This window comes from Pteropus medius, unplaced genomic scaffold, assembly GCF_902729225.1.
Source record: "Pteropus medius unplaced genomic scaffold, Ma_sr-lr_union100, whole genome shotgun sequence".
In the NCBI taxonomy this organism is placed as follows: Eukaryota; Metazoa; Chordata; class Mammalia; order Chiroptera; family Pteropodidae; genus Pteropus; species Pteropus medius.
Genome location: NW_024340693.1, coordinates 4,372,648 through 4,388,810, shown reverse-complemented (window position 1 = coordinate 4,388,810; position 16,163 = coordinate 4,372,648). Strand labels below are relative to the sequence as shown.

Below are 16,163 nucleotides of genomic sequence, written 5' to 3'. Positions count from 1 at the left end.
ACACAGATAAACACAAACACATAAATGCACACACACATAAATGCACAAACATACATAAACACACACACGAACAAACACATAGACACAAACGCACTGCACACAAGCACACACCCAAGAGCTTAGCACCTGCTCCTCTGCCATCTGCAGTGGCACGTCCCCTGGGCTTTTGTTGGCTGGGACTTGTCAGTCCTCACTCCAGAGTGACCTCAGGTGGAGATCTCAGCAATGAAGGTGGAGCTGTGTGATGTTCCCTGAAAACCCCACTCCCCTCTGGCCACGAGACCATCAACGTTTCCGTGGCAGCAGCCACGCCCAGCTTTCCCCTGCGGCCTGGATGCCATCAGTAACAAGGCCTGCACCCATCCATGGACAAGTGGCCAGGCTTCTGGGGGACGGACCCCCAGATGTGCAAACACAGATCTCACCAGACCAGAAACTCTTGCTGTATCAGGGCCAGGAGTCTGTTTGTCACTCCACCGCCACAGCTAAATTTCTGAACTCCCTTTTGACCACATTTTATTAGCCAAGGAACAGATCATTAGTCAACTATGCAGCAGAGGAAAAGCAACGGGCCTGTCACGGCCACGGCCCACAGATGGCGTGCGGATTAGAGGGCGAAGCTGCAGACACACAGGGTGGTCACGCAGCCTCAAGGCGCCTCTCCCAAAAACTCGATTACTGTGATGGTTTCAACAGATGTCCACAGTTCCCTGACATCCCTCCGATTTAACTTAATTCCTCTTCCTTCAAGTGTGGTTGGACTTCATGACTGTTTTCTAATGGATAATGTAGTGTGACTTCACGGTGGAGACAGCCCCTTAACCAAGTGATCGAAGCTAATGTCACAGTAAGAAGGCGTGTTGTATCTGCCCACCAGGCAGGCTGTGAGGAGGGGCGCACAGTCTCTGTGGTTTTCTTCCCCAAGATCCATAGCCCAGTCTACCAGAAAACAGACAAATGCAAATTGGGGGACATTCGACAAAATACCTGACTAGCAACCTTTTGGAAAGCGCTTTTGCGTGCAAAGCCAGAAAACAGACAAATGCAAATTGGGGGACATTCGACAAAATACCTGACTAGCAACCTTTTGGAAAGCGCTTTTGCGTGCAAAGCAAGGAAGGACTGGAAAGCGGCCGAGACTGGAGGAGACTGAGATGCGACTAAGTGCAATGTGGGGCCCGGAACAGAACGGGGCGTTGGTGGGAAAACTGGTAAAACTCAGTCTGCGCTTCCATCCAAAGCGTTGTGCCACTTTCTTAGTTTCGATGAACACACCACAGTCACGTAAGGTGTCGCTTTTGGGGAAGCTGGGCGGAGGAACTGCACTATCTTAGTAACTCTTCTGCAAATTTAAAACTATTTAGGAATGAAAAGATTTAAAAAGAAAAGGGAAAAAAGCCGCCGTAAGCTGGAGCCCAGCTCTACGCACGCGCACAGCGTTTCTGCTGCTGAAGCGCCAAGGGACAGGTGCTTTCGCACTGAGCCAAGTCACGCTCTGTGGAGGAGAGGTCGGCCCTGTAAGGTTGCGAGCGACCCCTTAGCAGCCAGGCGAGGCGCGACCCCTTAGCAGCCAGGCGAGGCCACAAGGGACTCAGGTGAGCCAGGCCTGAAGGAGGCGTAGGAAGTACAGGGCGAGGGGACGCGGGGCAGAGCGTACAGGTGGGGGCAGCTCCGCCAGGACGGAGGAGCCTGTGCTGAGGTTCGGGGAAGGAAGGAAGTCACGGGGACACAAGTGAGAACGGCCAGGAGCAAGCCGGGGAGAAAGGGCCGAGGAGATGGGAAGGGTAGGGGCGCGGGGCTGTGGGGCCTCCGAGGCGGGCAGGCTGGTGCCAGGCACTCAGGTGCTCAGCGGGTTTGATTTTCCGAAGGCCCACTCCAGTCGTGGCGTGGATGGAGGCGAACAGAACGCCAGCAAGAACAAGGGCGGCGCTGAGCCAAGATTTTGTCTCTGTCGCCGGGCTGAGGACAGTGCCTGGCGCCAAGCAGTGTTTGCTGAGTGAGTGAATAAGGCAGGAACGCGGAGGGTGACGGGAGGAGGGCAGTGTCAGCCTGCCAGCAGGTAGGGGGCCGGTGAGGGGCTCAGCGGCAGGTGAGCTGAGCCGGAAGTGGGCCAGCCTGGGGGCTGCCAGCTTCCAGAAGCCGCTCCCACGCCCTCCTCCTCCTTCCCCAGACCTGGGAGTCAACACCAAAGGACTTGCCACTTTCTCTGACTCATGTGTTTCTGACGCCAGACACGGCCCTTCTGAGGTTCTCCAAGAATATTTACATTGTCGGGAGAAGAGGGAAGAATGGTTTTACGTTTCTTCGTGGGTTTCGGCCGATCCCCCCACTTTTACGGCTTGACATTTTCAAAAGACTGTGGTACTACTCGGCCGCACTGCAGCAGGAAGCCGAGGCAGAGGCCTGTGTCGGCACCTCCCATGTTGACATTAATCACCACCTGCTACTGTACATCAGGCATCGTCTTAACAATGATTACGAAAGTATTACATGTTTTTGTAGAACTGTGGAAAATACAAAAGCAAATCTCTGCTGCTAACATTCTGCCCCCATCTTTCCCCTCGTGCACCTTTATGTAAAAAATGAAATGTAGCATTTCTTCTGTTTCCATTAACTCTAGTTACTGAGCTGGTTGGTTGTAACTTCCTCTTTTCACGTGTTTTCTGTTTCCACTCCCTTTTTGTTGCTCTTCTGACCTTCCATTGGACTGAGGAAGTTTGCTCTATTTGGACTGGTACATGGTTTCCGAGCTGCCCTTGTCCTTCTCCCGACCTCAATTCAGAACTAGAACTTAAAATGGCATTTTGAGATTCCTAGTTGATCCTAACAGTGGGGAGCCATAGATCTAGTCACCAGGCCCACTGGCAGCTCGGTTCACTTCCATCTCAGGGAGCTTCGGTGTGTCCTCCTGTCTCTGTTAAGAGGCACCATCCTGGGGGCTGATTGGCACAATTTTTATTCTGCTTCATTTATTGGGGGCTGGGGGAGAGGGAGGTTGGGGATGGAGGTTTGAACCCGGGTTTGTTGCTTTTCTATTTTTAGATTTACATCTACCATTGCTGCTTTGGGAGCAGAGTGGGTGCGTCAGTTGATCTGAAGTCTTAAACAGCTTCCTTATCTCCTTCTCCACTGTCACACCGTTGTGTTAAGCCATCTGATTTGTACTGCTGTGGTCTCATAACCCTAGGAAACTAACAGCTGTGTCATAAGCAAAATGGCCTAACAGAAAGAGATTGTGTGCAGCTGATGCGCTCAAGAGACTTCTGGAGGACATAGCGTTTGCGCGGAGCTTTAGAGATGGCAGGATGGCGGCAGCCTTTAAGTCGTCGTTTTCCGCGTCGATCCAAATTCCACCTGGAAGCCTGACCCTCATATGCAGGCTCTGTGCAAAACGAGCAGAATGCGATTCACTTTAATGCGTCAGACTCACTGTCAGCGTTGCCACGGATATGACTATCAAGGTATGCGATCCGGGAGAACAAAATATGTTACACACTGTTAGTGTTTCTAACACAAGTGTGCGGCGGTTAAATGCTTTTTGCTCTCACAGCCTTTCTATCCCACTTTGTAAGGGGGACGTGTGCTTCGTGCGGGCCTCGGTGACAGCAGCTAATTCCCATCTTGGTCTAAGCGCGGTGGACACGGCAGAACCAAAAACGCGGTTCGGAGGAGCGCGTAGCCGCTGTCTGCACAGTGGGGCGACCGGGCGCTGCTGCGGTCTCTGGCATTGCTGACCAGACGCTCCGCCGGTGCGGAAACCCTCGGAAGCGCAGGAGGCGTCCGCGGGGCAGGGAGAGAGCTGCGGCTCCCGCCGCCCGGCCAAGCTCCAGTTCGGCTTCAAACCGACAGACGCCACGCGGCTCGCACCCCGCCTCACAGGCATCTACGGGGTCGTCCACCTTGGAGAAGCGGAGGGGTTCGGCCCGAGGTGCGGGGCACAGGGCGTCGAAGTGCGGTTCGCCCGCAGGGGCGCACATCGCGCCCCTGGGGGCCTGACACAACGTGCGAACCGCGCCCGCACCGGGTGGCCGGGTCCCGCCCGACTCCAGATGGGCCCTGCGAGAGCGGGGCGCGCAAGCCGAGAGCGCCCACCCGCACGCTCGCCCGTCCCGGAAGTGTTTACCGTCAGGCACCGCCTCCGCCCACTCGGCCTCCTCGCCCCCTGGGCGGTCCTGAGCCGAGGCCCCGCCCCCGACGCACAGGGGTGTCTGCCGGCCGCGAAGCCACGCCCTTGGGGGGGGCGGGACCTGGAGAGGGGCGGGGCTGCGGCGGGTCTGCCTAGGGAGTGAGGCCTGGCGCGGCGAGGGGCGGGGCCGCGGGGCGCCTGGTCGCGGGGTTGCGGCGGCCCGGCCTCGGGGGCGGGGCGGGAAGCGGGGCAGGGGCGGGGCCTGGCGCGGCGCTGCGACGGGCCGGCCTCGGGGGCGGGGCCTGGAGCGGCGAAGGGCGGGGCTGCGACAGGCCGGCCTCGGGGGCGGGGCCTGGCGCGGCGGGGGGCAGGGGCGGGGCCTGCTGGGCGCGGGCTGCGGCGGGCCGGCCTCGGGGGCGGGGCCGCGGGACGAGCTGCCGCCGAAGCGCCCGCGTCGCAGGCCGGGGCCCCGCGCTCCTCACCGCCGCGGTGCTGCAGCCGCCCGCCGAACATGGCGCCGGGGCGGTTCTGGCGCTGCTGCCAGCGCGGCGTGGGCTGGGTGCCGGTGCTGTTCATCGCCTTCGTGGTGGCCTGGTCCTACTACGCGTACGTGGTGGAGCTGTGCGTGTGTGAGTACCAGGGGGCCTGGGCGGCGGCCGCGGCCCGTGAGCGGCCCTCTGGCGGCGCCGCGGCCCGGGACGGGGCGCTGGCTGCGAAGGACTTGCCGGAGCGGGGCGTCGAGCTTCGCGGAAGTGCTGGGCGTGCGGCTGTGGCGGCGCGACAAGGCGCGTTTCCGCCGGCGGCGGGCAGGCCGGTGGCCGTCGTGACGCGGGGACCGGGGCGCCGGCCCGCGGGGACGTGCATCAGTCCGCGGCCGCAGCCGTGGCTCCCGAACGCTGCCTGCGGACCGACGGCGAGCGGGACGCGTCCCCTCTTCGTGGCCGTTCGTCCCGCGGCTTCCCGTTCCGCCCCCCTCGGTCCGAGGTCGCGTTCTGCGCTATCGGCTGCCACTCCCCTCGGTAGCTCTCGTCCCCGGGGTCGCCCCACTGCCGCACAGGAGCGGGGGGCCTCCCGCACCCCTCTAGGACGCAAGGTGCCGCTTTGAATAGGTCATTACGGCGGGAGGAAGTTGGTTGTCCTCGGAGCATGGAGGGCTGCGGCTCTGTGACACTGAGTAGTGGCCCCGTCCGCGCAGCGATTTCGGACTTGCTCCGGCCCCCTCCGCGGCGTCCCGTGTGTCTGCTGCTCGTACGTAGCCGCTGTTCGCGGAAACTTAGGGCCACACGGTCAGCGGTGTTCCTGAGAGGATCCCCTTGGTGGCCCGGGATGACCTAGTCTCAGTGTCCAGCCTGAGTCCACAGCTGCCTAAAGGACCGCTGTTATATATACTTAAAAAAAAAGCCAGATGAGATAGATAGGAACGTAGGGGTGCAAAGCCGGGCTCCCACCCCCTTGAAGGTGGCACCTGAGGACGTGCAGTTACGGCTCTCGGATACGCACCTGCTTACAACCCAGGCCCGCGCATGGAGGAAGGTTTGAGGGTAGGCTTCTGAATGAAAACATCTACCTGTAAGACGGTTATTTTGTACCTGTAGGGTATTTAATTTCGAGGAAAACTATTTCTGCAAGTAGGCCCAGAATTAATTAGTTGTGGGCTACATTTCCAAATAATAACCTGTTGGGTAGTGTTTGGTCTCATCCTTTTGGATATCAAAGTGTTTGGCAAAAACGATGCTTGAATCAATTAAACGACTAGCATCAGGTATTTCTTGAGGCAACTCCCAGAAGGCGATGGTGTCCATAGGATCCTTACCAGTTTATGACGATGCTTTATCTCATCTTTTCTTAAGTGGGCATTTATTCCAAAAGTTGTGCCAGCCTTAGTGCTGTTGGAAGAGTATTCCCACCCTGTTTTAATGCCACAGCAGTTTTGAGTAAAGCTTCTGAAGGAACACTAAAAACGTGTTTATGTTGAAGCTACATTTAACCTATCAAAAGGTGCCGTCAAAAGCGAAGAAAGAAAATGGTCTGAATTGAGCAGGACTGTGTGCCAGTGGGAGCAGAGGGCGGCCTGGTTGTCTGATCTGAGCCCCTGGCATCTCTGCAGGATCATACCCCAGGATTTCATTCGGTTAAAGCATTCTGCAGCATCGAAGGCCCGGTGCTTGGCCCTGTGGGGACAGCTCTTCCACGGGGCTTGCGCTTGATGCTTCTGACTTCCCATGTTGAATGAGGGAGAACTTGGGAGGTCTGCAGTGTCGCTGGACTGTACAGTGGAGCACAAAAGCTCGTTCACTCTCCTATAAAACTGCCCTTTGAACTACTTGTGTATAATTATGTTTTCATTAGCACAGACCCACTCATTGAAATATATCAATATATAACTTTATAGGAGCTTAAAATTGAGTGAAGTGTGTTTTACTTAAAGTGCTGTTTAAATAATTTTTAGAGAATTTTCATAGCTTCTCGTATTTATCAAACTAGATGGGAGGGATGATAATGATGAGATCTTTGCATGTGTTAATTTATTTATTACTCATAATAATCTCCGTGAAGGTAAGTGATTTGTCCAGGGGCGTAAGGCGGGCGCATGGCACAATCAGAATTGGGGCTCCTCTGGGGCCCGCATCTCTGCAGTTGGCTGCTGTGCGAGGCGAGGCTGCCCGTTTATCCAGACCTGGACACTGGGCAGATTTCAGTCTCGTTCATGACCCACTTGTGTAAGGCAGTTCTTTTAAAAGGTAGCAGCAGAAGGCTCCTAAGTAACTCGGGTAATAAAAACGCCTAGCCCTCCGTAGGACACTTGAACAGATGAATTGTGTCTGAGGGGCCCTCATTTCATCACAGCCTCTGTAATTTCCTCGTTTTGTAACTACACAGACACACACACGATTCATAACTCCTGTTACAGGAAGGAGTGAGATTGATGAAGTTGAGTAAGAAGCAGTGAATCTCAGGTGGCCACTCACAGAGGATGATTAAGTGATCAGTAGCAGTGATGCCTGACTTTAAGTCAAACTGAAATTCTCCTTCGATCTTCTCCTGGGACTGGTAGTCACACATATGAATTTAGTTATCGGTGGGTTCACCAGTTTTTTCACTTTATTCAAGACGGTTGTTCAGGTCCCCGGGGCTGTCCCAGAACCTCCCGTTCAGCTCCTTTGTACCCAGCAGCAGTAGTTGCCACTCTCGTTTGGCATGTGGAGGACCTTGGAGAGTCTAAGGTGATCTAGTTCAGTCTCTATTTCACTCCTGAGGAAACTGTTGCTTGGTAGAACTATGTGGTTTGTGTAGGGATTGTTAAGCCTTTTATATTTTTCAGAGAGAAATATGGGTCTCTATGTGTAATATATGTCTCCTTCATAATTCTTTCAAATGTGCAGTGAGACAGAATAAATAGCTTAACCGTCAACTTTGAGCGCCCTGTCTCGACACAATTGATTTCAGTGTTTTATTGACTTCAAAAGGATCAGCTTTAGATTTCATTGATTTTTCTATTTTCGATTTCATCTATTTCTTATCTAATATTTATTATTTTCTTCTTTTATTTTGGATTTAATTTGCTCTTTTTCTAGTTAATTAATATGGATATAATTGATTCGAGTCCTTTCTTAGGTGTTCAGTCCTATAAATTTATCCCTAAATACTGCTTTATTTGCATCTTATCAATTGTAATATATTATATTTTCATTCAATTCAAATTATTTTCCTGTTTCACTTTTGATTTCGTCTTTGACCCATGGGTTATTTTAGAAGTATACTGTTTACTTTGGAGTTATTCGGGGATTTTCCAGGTATCTTTTTGTTCCTGATCTTAAAATTTAATTCCATATGGTCAGAGAACATACTTTGTGTGACTTGAGTCCTTTAAAACAGGGGTCCCCAAACCCCGGGCCACGGACCAGTACTGGTCCATGGCCTGTTAGGAACCAGGCTGCACAGCAGGAGGTGAGCAGGGAGGAGCAAGCGAGCGAAGCTTCTTCTGTATCTGCAGCCGCTCCCCAGCGCCAGCATCACCGCCTCAGCTCCGCCTCAGACCATCAGGCATTAGATTCTCATGGGAGCACCTTTCCCTGGTGCCAAAAAGGTTGGGAACCGTTGCTTTGAAATGTATTTAGGCTGTTTTATGGACCAGAATGTGGTCTGTCTTAGAAGTGTTCCATGCGCATTGGAGAAAAATATATTCTGCATCCAGCAGTATCCTTTGCTGTGTTTTGGTCATTCTATTATGTCATAATGCTCCGCGAATGCCAGTTAGGGCAAGTTGGTTGATAGTGTTGTTCAAGTCTTCTCTGTTCTTGCTGATTTTCTATTCTATCAATTAATTATCAAGGGAAGTATGACTATAATTGTGGATTTGTCTACTTGTCCTTGTAGTTCTATGTTTTTGCTTCATGTTTTATAGCTTTGTAATTAGGTACATGGAATGTTTAGGATTGTCATGTACTTTTGAGGAATTGATCCTTTATCATTATGAAATGACTTTCTTATCCCCGGTGATACCGTTTGCTTTGAAATCTATTTTGGCAAACAGGATCATGTCTGCTCATCTTTCTTTTAGTTAGTGTTAGTATGGTATGTCTTTCTCCTTTTACTTGAACCTGTTTATTTGTTTATATTTAAAATGCATTTCTTGTAAGCAGCATATAGTTAGGTCTTGTTTTTTTAATGCAATCTGAAAATCTGCCTTTCCCCACTCCCTCTTCCGCCCCTGACCTACGGATGTTGCTGTCTCCCCTTAAGAACTGGATCTCTGAAGGCATCTCCTCCCACGCGCTCACGGCACACACCCAGGGCCTGGTGCACCCGGAGCCTGATCCGTGGCTCCACCTGGGGCGTGAACCCAGGGACCTTCTGCGTGTCAAGCAGACGTGCTAACCACTACACTATGGAGCCATCCCACCTTTATTTAAATTGAAGTATAATAATTGACATACAGCATTGTATTCGTTTCAGGTATATAACATAATGATTCAGTATGTGTATATATTGAGAATTCATCACCAGAGTAACTCTAATTAACATTCATCACCACACATAGTTACAGGTTTTTTTTCCTGGCGATGAGAGGTTTTAAGATGTGCTCTCAGCAACTTTCAGATACACAGCTCAGTATTATTAACCTTCGGCACCGGGCTGCACAGTCGCTGCCTCTTAATTGGGGTGTTTTGACCATTTACATTTAATGTGATTATTGATATGGTTAAATATACATCTCATCATTTGCTATTTTTTAATCCGTCCTATCTGTTCTTTGTTCTCTTTTCCTCCTCCTTCTGCCCTCTTTTGAATTAATCAAATTTTTAATGATTTAAAAATTTTGAATTATTTTTTTAATATAGTCTTTTGTAATTTATTTATTTTTAAATTTATTTATTTAAATTAGTTTCAGGTATATAGTACATTGGTTAGACTTCTATATAGTTCATAAAACGATCCCCCCAGTTGCTCCCTCCCTTCCCCGGCCCTCCACCTGCCATCATATTAATGCTGACTGCATGCCCTCTGCCGTGCTCCCCAGTGCTGTGACCAACTATCAGCTACTAATTAGTGCTTCTTTAACCCTTCACCCCATTCTCCCAGGCCCCCAACCACCCTCCCCTCTGTCTGTCACCATATTGTCCACTATATTTGTGAGTCTGTTTTTGATTAGTTTGTTCTTTTTCTTCCTTAGATTCCGCATACAAGTGAAATCATATGGTATTTATCTTTCTCTGATTTATTTCACTCAGCATAATAATCTCAAGGTCCATCCATGTCGTTGCAAATGGTAGGATTTCATTTTTTTAATGGCTGAGTAATATTCCATTGTATATATGAACCATAACCTCTTTATCCAGTCATCTTTTGATGGGCATTTAGGTTGCTTCCATATCTTGGCTATTGTAAATTGTGCTGCCATAAATATTGAAGTGCATAGATCTTTACGAATTATTGTGTTGGTTTTCTTTGAATTATTTTTATGATCGTTTTCTCTTTGTTGGCTTATTAGGGGTAACTCTGTTATTTTAGTGACTGCTTTAGGGTTTACAGCATACACCTTTAACTTATAATCAGCCTCCAGGTAATATGCCACTGCACATATAGTACCTTAAAGAAGCTTCTGTCTCTTCCCTCCCAGCTTTTATGTTGTCATGCATTTTATGTCATAAAACTCACACTATATTGCTGCAATTTTGTTTAAACAGTTTATTTTCAAAAAAGATTTTAATAATAAAACAAATCTTATGTATTTACCCATGTAGTTACCATTTCTAGTGCTCTCCATTCTTTTTTCTAGATCAGTATGTACATCTGCTATTATTTTTTTTTGCCTGACATTTATTGTAGTGTAGGTCAGTTGGCGATAGATGATTGCAGCTTTTGTATTCTGTAAAAGTTTTTATTTTGCCTTTGTTTTTTTAAACAACTTTATCAAGGTATAATTTACATACCATAAAATTCACTCATTTGAGATGTACAGTGCAATGATTTATAGTAAACTCACCAAGCTGTGCAGTCATCACGGCCACCCCATTTAGAATATTTGTCACCGCAGTCAGATCCCTTGCATATGGTTAATTCCGGTTTGCATCCCCAGGCAACCATCAATCTGCATTCATTCTACGTTTCCCTTTTCTGGACATCTCACGTAAACAGAGTTAAGTGGTCTTTGCGTCTGCTGTCTCTCACATGTTTTTGAGGTTTATTCGTGTTATAGTATGTATCGGTATTTCTCCCTTTTCTTCTACTTCACATTCTAATTTGTGTTTTTCTGTTTTAAAAATATATTTGCAGTTTTATTTAAGAATATGTTTTTCATAAGCCTCCAGAAATCATTCATACATTGAATTAGAATATAAACAAATATGTACTTTATTATATCATATTTAAATATTTGAAAAATCCTGCTTATGAGATGTATGGTATGGTCAGGTCCTATTCATTTTTGTATCCACTAGACTAGTGGATAGGGGTCCCCAAACTCTGGGCCACAGACTGGTACCGGTCCGTGGCCTGTTAGAAACCAAGCTACCTGGCAAGAGGTGAGCAGCGGGCAGGCTAGCGAAGCTCCATCCATGTTTGCAGCCGCTCCCCAGCGCCAGCATCACCGCCAGCATCACCGCCTCAGCTCCACCTCAGATCCTAAGGCGTTAGATTCTCACAGGAGCACCCGTCCCTGGTGCCACAAAGGTTGGGGACCACTACTCTAGAGTCTCATTACTGGTAGGCTTTCAATTAAGATGTGTTGAGCTGAATAGAATCATGCCCTTATAAACTCACTTGAATCATGTTTGAAAATGTTAGAATGAGCATCCACAATAGCAACACTAACTAAATTATAATCACCAAACATGTCGCCACAGTCTTTGGGGCTAAAGACATGATAATTGTGTATTGTTTCTGCAGTCTTTGTTTTGGATTATGAAACAGTGAGTCTTTGAAATTGTGCTGATAGTGTTTTTAAAAATCTGGCTTATGTAATTCTCAGTGGTTGACATAGTTATAGAAAAAGTTAAAACATGAATTGGAAAATTTTTAAAAATCTTTTTACTAATTTTGTTACTTCCTATCTGTTTTCACAGCTGGAGTATAATAATTTTCTATATAACTTGCCTTTTGAAAGCTATAGTGCCCTGCCTCTATTTTTTTTTAAGAACGGATTTTTTTCTTAAACTGCTGGGAAGTTCATCGGTCCTGGCACCAGATGTTGACACCAGAAAGTAAATTGGTGGGAGAGGACTTCTGTATGTCCATAAACCCAAACCCAGACGAACAAAAAGCCCTTTATGTTTTCTTCGGTATAAATTCCATATAAAATTTCTTCTTTGGACCGTCACCACTGTCTCGTGAGACAGGACATGTGGAGGGAAAAGGTGCTGGAAGAGCACAGAGCCCTCACCTGGCCTCCGCTCTGGCCCTGGCCCCTGCAGCCGGGGAGAGCGGCTCCCCAGGGCCGGCCCGGGAGCTGTGCGCTTGGCGCTCCTGCTTGGGCATCTCATGGGCACCTCGGGCTTCCTAGGTCCAGAGCGAATCGAGAGTTTCTTATGCTCTCCTGAACCCGCTCCTCCTACCGAGTAAGTGACAGTTTTGTCTTCCACATCCGGTTAACCGGCGAGTCCTGTCGTTTCACCAGAACTGGCCGGGCTGTTGGTCCTCCCCGCTGCGGGGAGCTCCGGGCGTGCGGGGTGGGGACACGTGCGGTAACCTGCACCCCGCACGCCTCGTGAGGAGGCCCGTCCGTTGCCGCCGCGCCCGGGTCAGTGCGGCCGGCCTTGGCCTGGCCTTGGTGGGGAAGTGATGTGTGCGGTCTGCAGCCGCACCCGGGTGCACCTTCCCCAGGCTCTCCAGAACGTCCCGGTCACCCCGGGAGGGACCGTGTGGGGAGAGACGCCCAGCCGGGATGAGCGCGGTGCCCAGGCCCCCGACGCGGGCACGAGGCCGCCTTCGGCGCCAGCAGGTCCCAGCCCGAAGCGCTGATCGCCGCCTTGCGACAGAATAGTGGCGGCGTTGAAAGTCGCTCAGTCTGGTGGTGCGTCCCGGCGCATCGTCGCCGCATCATCGGCACCTTGCGTCCGGGCCCTCCCTCCGCACCCCACCCTGTCCTCTCTCTTATCCTGTGTGGGCTCCACGAAGCAGTGAGGGACCCCTGTGACGTCAGGACCCCGTCGTCACATCTTCCCCAAACCTCGGCTGCTTCCCGCCGCGTCGAGGAAGCCCGAGGCCCCCTCCGTCGTCTCCTCCTGCCATCGCCCCTCCCCCGTCACTTCCTTCCCACCGCCTCGATTGGTCTGTGCCCGCCGCGCTGGTCCTGGCTGTGCCGTAATGCTGCGGCGGGGTCTCGGGGGATTTAGTCGCTGAACTTGTTCTCGCGCTAGAAAATGGGGCGATGCCATCCTAGAACCGGAGAGCTTAGGGGGGCCCGCCTTCGGGTGCCAGTGGGGGCTGGGGGGGACTTCGCTAGCCGTCAGCTCGCCTTCTGTCGCCTTCCCTTTTCTGGTGGGAGGTTTGCTTTGTCGTGTTTTTAATGCTTAGAGTCATGTTGTCCCCCCGGCACCATCTTTAGTGACTGAGGAGCGCGTCCCCACACAGTTCGTAGTAACAAGTATGTTCCTAAGTGGCTGTATTTGCAGACCACGTTGCACAAGCCTGTGCCCGTTTAGCTCTGACCGCCGGTGGTGGCAGAGTGTCCGGCGTGTGTCGTCCAGGGAGGGCGCCCTCCACATCACTCACGGGACCTGACGAGGCTGGCCCATGGCCACTCCCGCCACACACAAGCTGCACAGATGCAGTGTGGCTGATACGAGTCACTGAACACTGGGTCCCCAGGAGGGTGACTATGCTTTCATGGAGAACAGGTTTCTATAATAAAGGCGCATAAGTCTTGCTGATAGTCTTTAGATTCTCTTTAAAACATTTCTGTCCTGTGTCCTTTCACTGCTCCCACGGCTTCGTCCCACCCACTCGTGTGAACGCCGGCCCCACACAGAGACGAACGTGGATCGCTGGTGTGGAAGGCCACGCCAGCGCCTGCGGGGGCCGCCTGCACCGCAGTGTGACAGTGTGAGGGGTGGGCGAGGCCCCTGCTTTTCCCGTCCCGGCAGCCCCGTCCCAGCAGCCCCGTCTCAACGAGCGCCGAGCACCTCTCGCCGCCCTCCGCAGCAGCTCTGTCAGCTTCCACCCATCCCGAAGCTGAAGCTACGTCCCCCCTGTTAAATGAGTCCTTCCTCCCCCTCTTCCTCCTGGCCCTGCCGTTCACCACGATGACAGGGCAGTTTGTGGTTTTCTGAGTAGTGTGTTCACTGCCGCGTGCCCGGAACCTAAAGCAGGTCCTGCGCAGCGCCCCAGGGTGGTGTCTGCTGGGCCAGGGCTGGGCCAGGGCTGGGCCGTGTGGCCACCGTCCCGCTGCAGAGCAGGGAAGCGGGGACGCACTCTCATGGCCACAGCTCCGTTCCCTGGCGCCTCTGCTACTGGAGCCACCTGTCGGGATGGCCAGTGCTTACCAGACTCCAGGGACTGTTGTGGTCGCAAGAGGCTTGCACAGCCACTACCCTCGACGCCGTCTTGACCCCTGATCCCTGTGTTGCACGTGACGGTCCTTGGGAGGGAAGTAGTACGATAGAAGGACCTACTTGGGTGGGCGTGGTTCCTTCCTATCCACGACCCCATCTCCAGGCCACGCTCCAGGCTCTCCGCCTGGGCAGTGGAGCCGCACAGGGCACAGGGGAACAAGCTGGGTCTGGTTTTGTGTCCTGGGACGCGTCTCCATCCTTTGTTTCTTCCTTACTTTCTGACACCACGAGATTTTTCCGGCTCGTCTGATACTTTTCCGGCCCCTGGAATCTGCTGTATCAAAATAGACCAAAGCTGAATGTTCAAAAATAAAACATTCAAGTATTAGAAGAAAACACAGGTGGGTGACCTTATAACCAGAAAACGAGGAAAGCCTTATAGAAATAAATGAGAAGTGACATAAATTGATAGTTCAGAGGAAGGAAAATGAAAATGGCTCATAAAGGTAGGAAAAGGTGCTTGCCCTCACCTCTAAGATCAGTGCGAAGGAAAAGCACCCTGCGGTCCCAAAAGTTTGGGAACACTATTGGGTCGGCTGAGGGGAAACTGTCACGCATTGCTGGTGGGAGTCTAAATTGTGCCACCCTACAATGGGAGTTTGAGGATGAGCAGACAGATGGACTTTTGGTCCAGTCATCCCCCTTTTAGGAATCTATGCTGAAAATAAACTTCCATGGATAAACAACACATGCATAAGCTTATTCATCGCCACATCGTTTGTGACAGCAGAAGGTGGGAGACAGCCCAGATGTCTGTCAATAGAGGCCCGATTGTGGCACTGGAACACTCACACAATGGAATACTGTGCAGTGTGAAGAAAAACAAGCAGTGACAGTGTCTGTGTACTCGTGTGTAGTGACGAGAAAAGCAAGGCATGGAACGGTATATAAAGGAGAAATTGGAAATGCATACATACCTGCTCGTTTTGATGAAAGGAACATTAGGTTAAAATAGACATTAATAAAAATGATTACCTGGGATGGGGGAGGGAGACATGAAAGCCAGGCCTTTCTAAGTACTTTTCTATATAGTTTTGACTTTTAAAACATTGATATTTTTTACATATTGAAAAAACAAAATTTAAACGGGAGGAATAAAGCAAACTGTAGAATTCGAAATCAATTAAATAATTGAAACAAGTTAACTTAGATTTTATATAAAGGTTGTCCACACAGAGGAAAGAATTATTTCAGGTGACTTTTGAACACGGTACTGCTTAGTGGGATGTAACTTAAAGCCAAAACAAAGCTTCAAAGAAGTCCTAAGCTAGAACACAGTTTTTAAACTCTTTGACATGTATTTTAGGATAAACCAAATAAGTAAATTAATTAGGAACTAAGGTTTTCATTGTAAAAGCAAAGAGATACAGATATGGTGCCAAAGAAATTAAGAAACAACTCTATAAAGGAACGTACAGGCTAATCACTAAGCTTGAGTGCCGCACGTTCTGCAGGTGGGACTGAGGAAGAGCTGGAGCGACATCACAACTCTTATTAACAAGGCCAGAAAGGGTTTTAAATGGGATCACAGCGTTAATAATAAAGAATTTGAATTTTAGCATTTTAGTGTTTTCAGGGTTTTTCGAGTGTGCAATTCTGAATTTGCATGAGTGTTTACATTTTATACTAAATTTCATTTTTATGAAAATGATGGTAGATGAACAGTCAACCTGTAGTAAAATTTATGCACAAAATGTTCAAAAGTGTGTTTATTTACTGTTTTTTCTTCTGTTCTAGTTACTCTTTCTGGAAATGGAGAAAAAGGTAAGGCCCTTTTAGTCTCAATTTAAGTACACTGCTTATGGTGTCAAGTGCAGTTTTTTATTAGTGATGACTATATGTGTTCTTGTTTTTAGAAAGAAAAACATGTTTTTAAAGTTTAAGTAATTAAAATGAGACATTATATTGGGTTTCTTGCTATACTTTCAATATATTCTCATTTGCATTATTTATATTAATAGAACTAACTTTTGTAAGGCACATAG

General features: G+C 49.9%; 1 protein-coding gene and 1 non-coding gene across 3 annotated transcripts in view; one reads left to right on the top strand and one right to left on the bottom strand.

Moving 5' to 3' along the window:
• Positions 1-4,542: 4,542 nt before the first annotated feature.
• Positions 4,543-16,163, top strand: part of ZDHHC20 (zDHHC palmitoyltransferase 20) — a 42,313-nt gene continuing 30,692 nt past the window's right edge. For both annotated transcript variants that reach the window (XR_005652909.1, XM_039863268.1), the window contains exons 1-2: positions 4,543-4,755; positions 15,916-15,942. Coding sequence is in view for 1 of the 2 variants with exons in the window: in XM_039863268.1 (XP_039719202.1) it covers positions 4,638-4,755; positions 15,916-15,942 (145 nt within the window). In the remaining variant the exon portion in view is untranslated. The remainder of the gene's footprint in view (positions 4,756-15,915; positions 15,943-16,163) is intronic.
• TRNAV-GAC (transfer RNA valine (anticodon GAC)) lies at positions 8,948-9,022 on the bottom strand. The gene has a single exon. It is a non-coding gene; the product is annotated as a tRNA-Val (tRNA).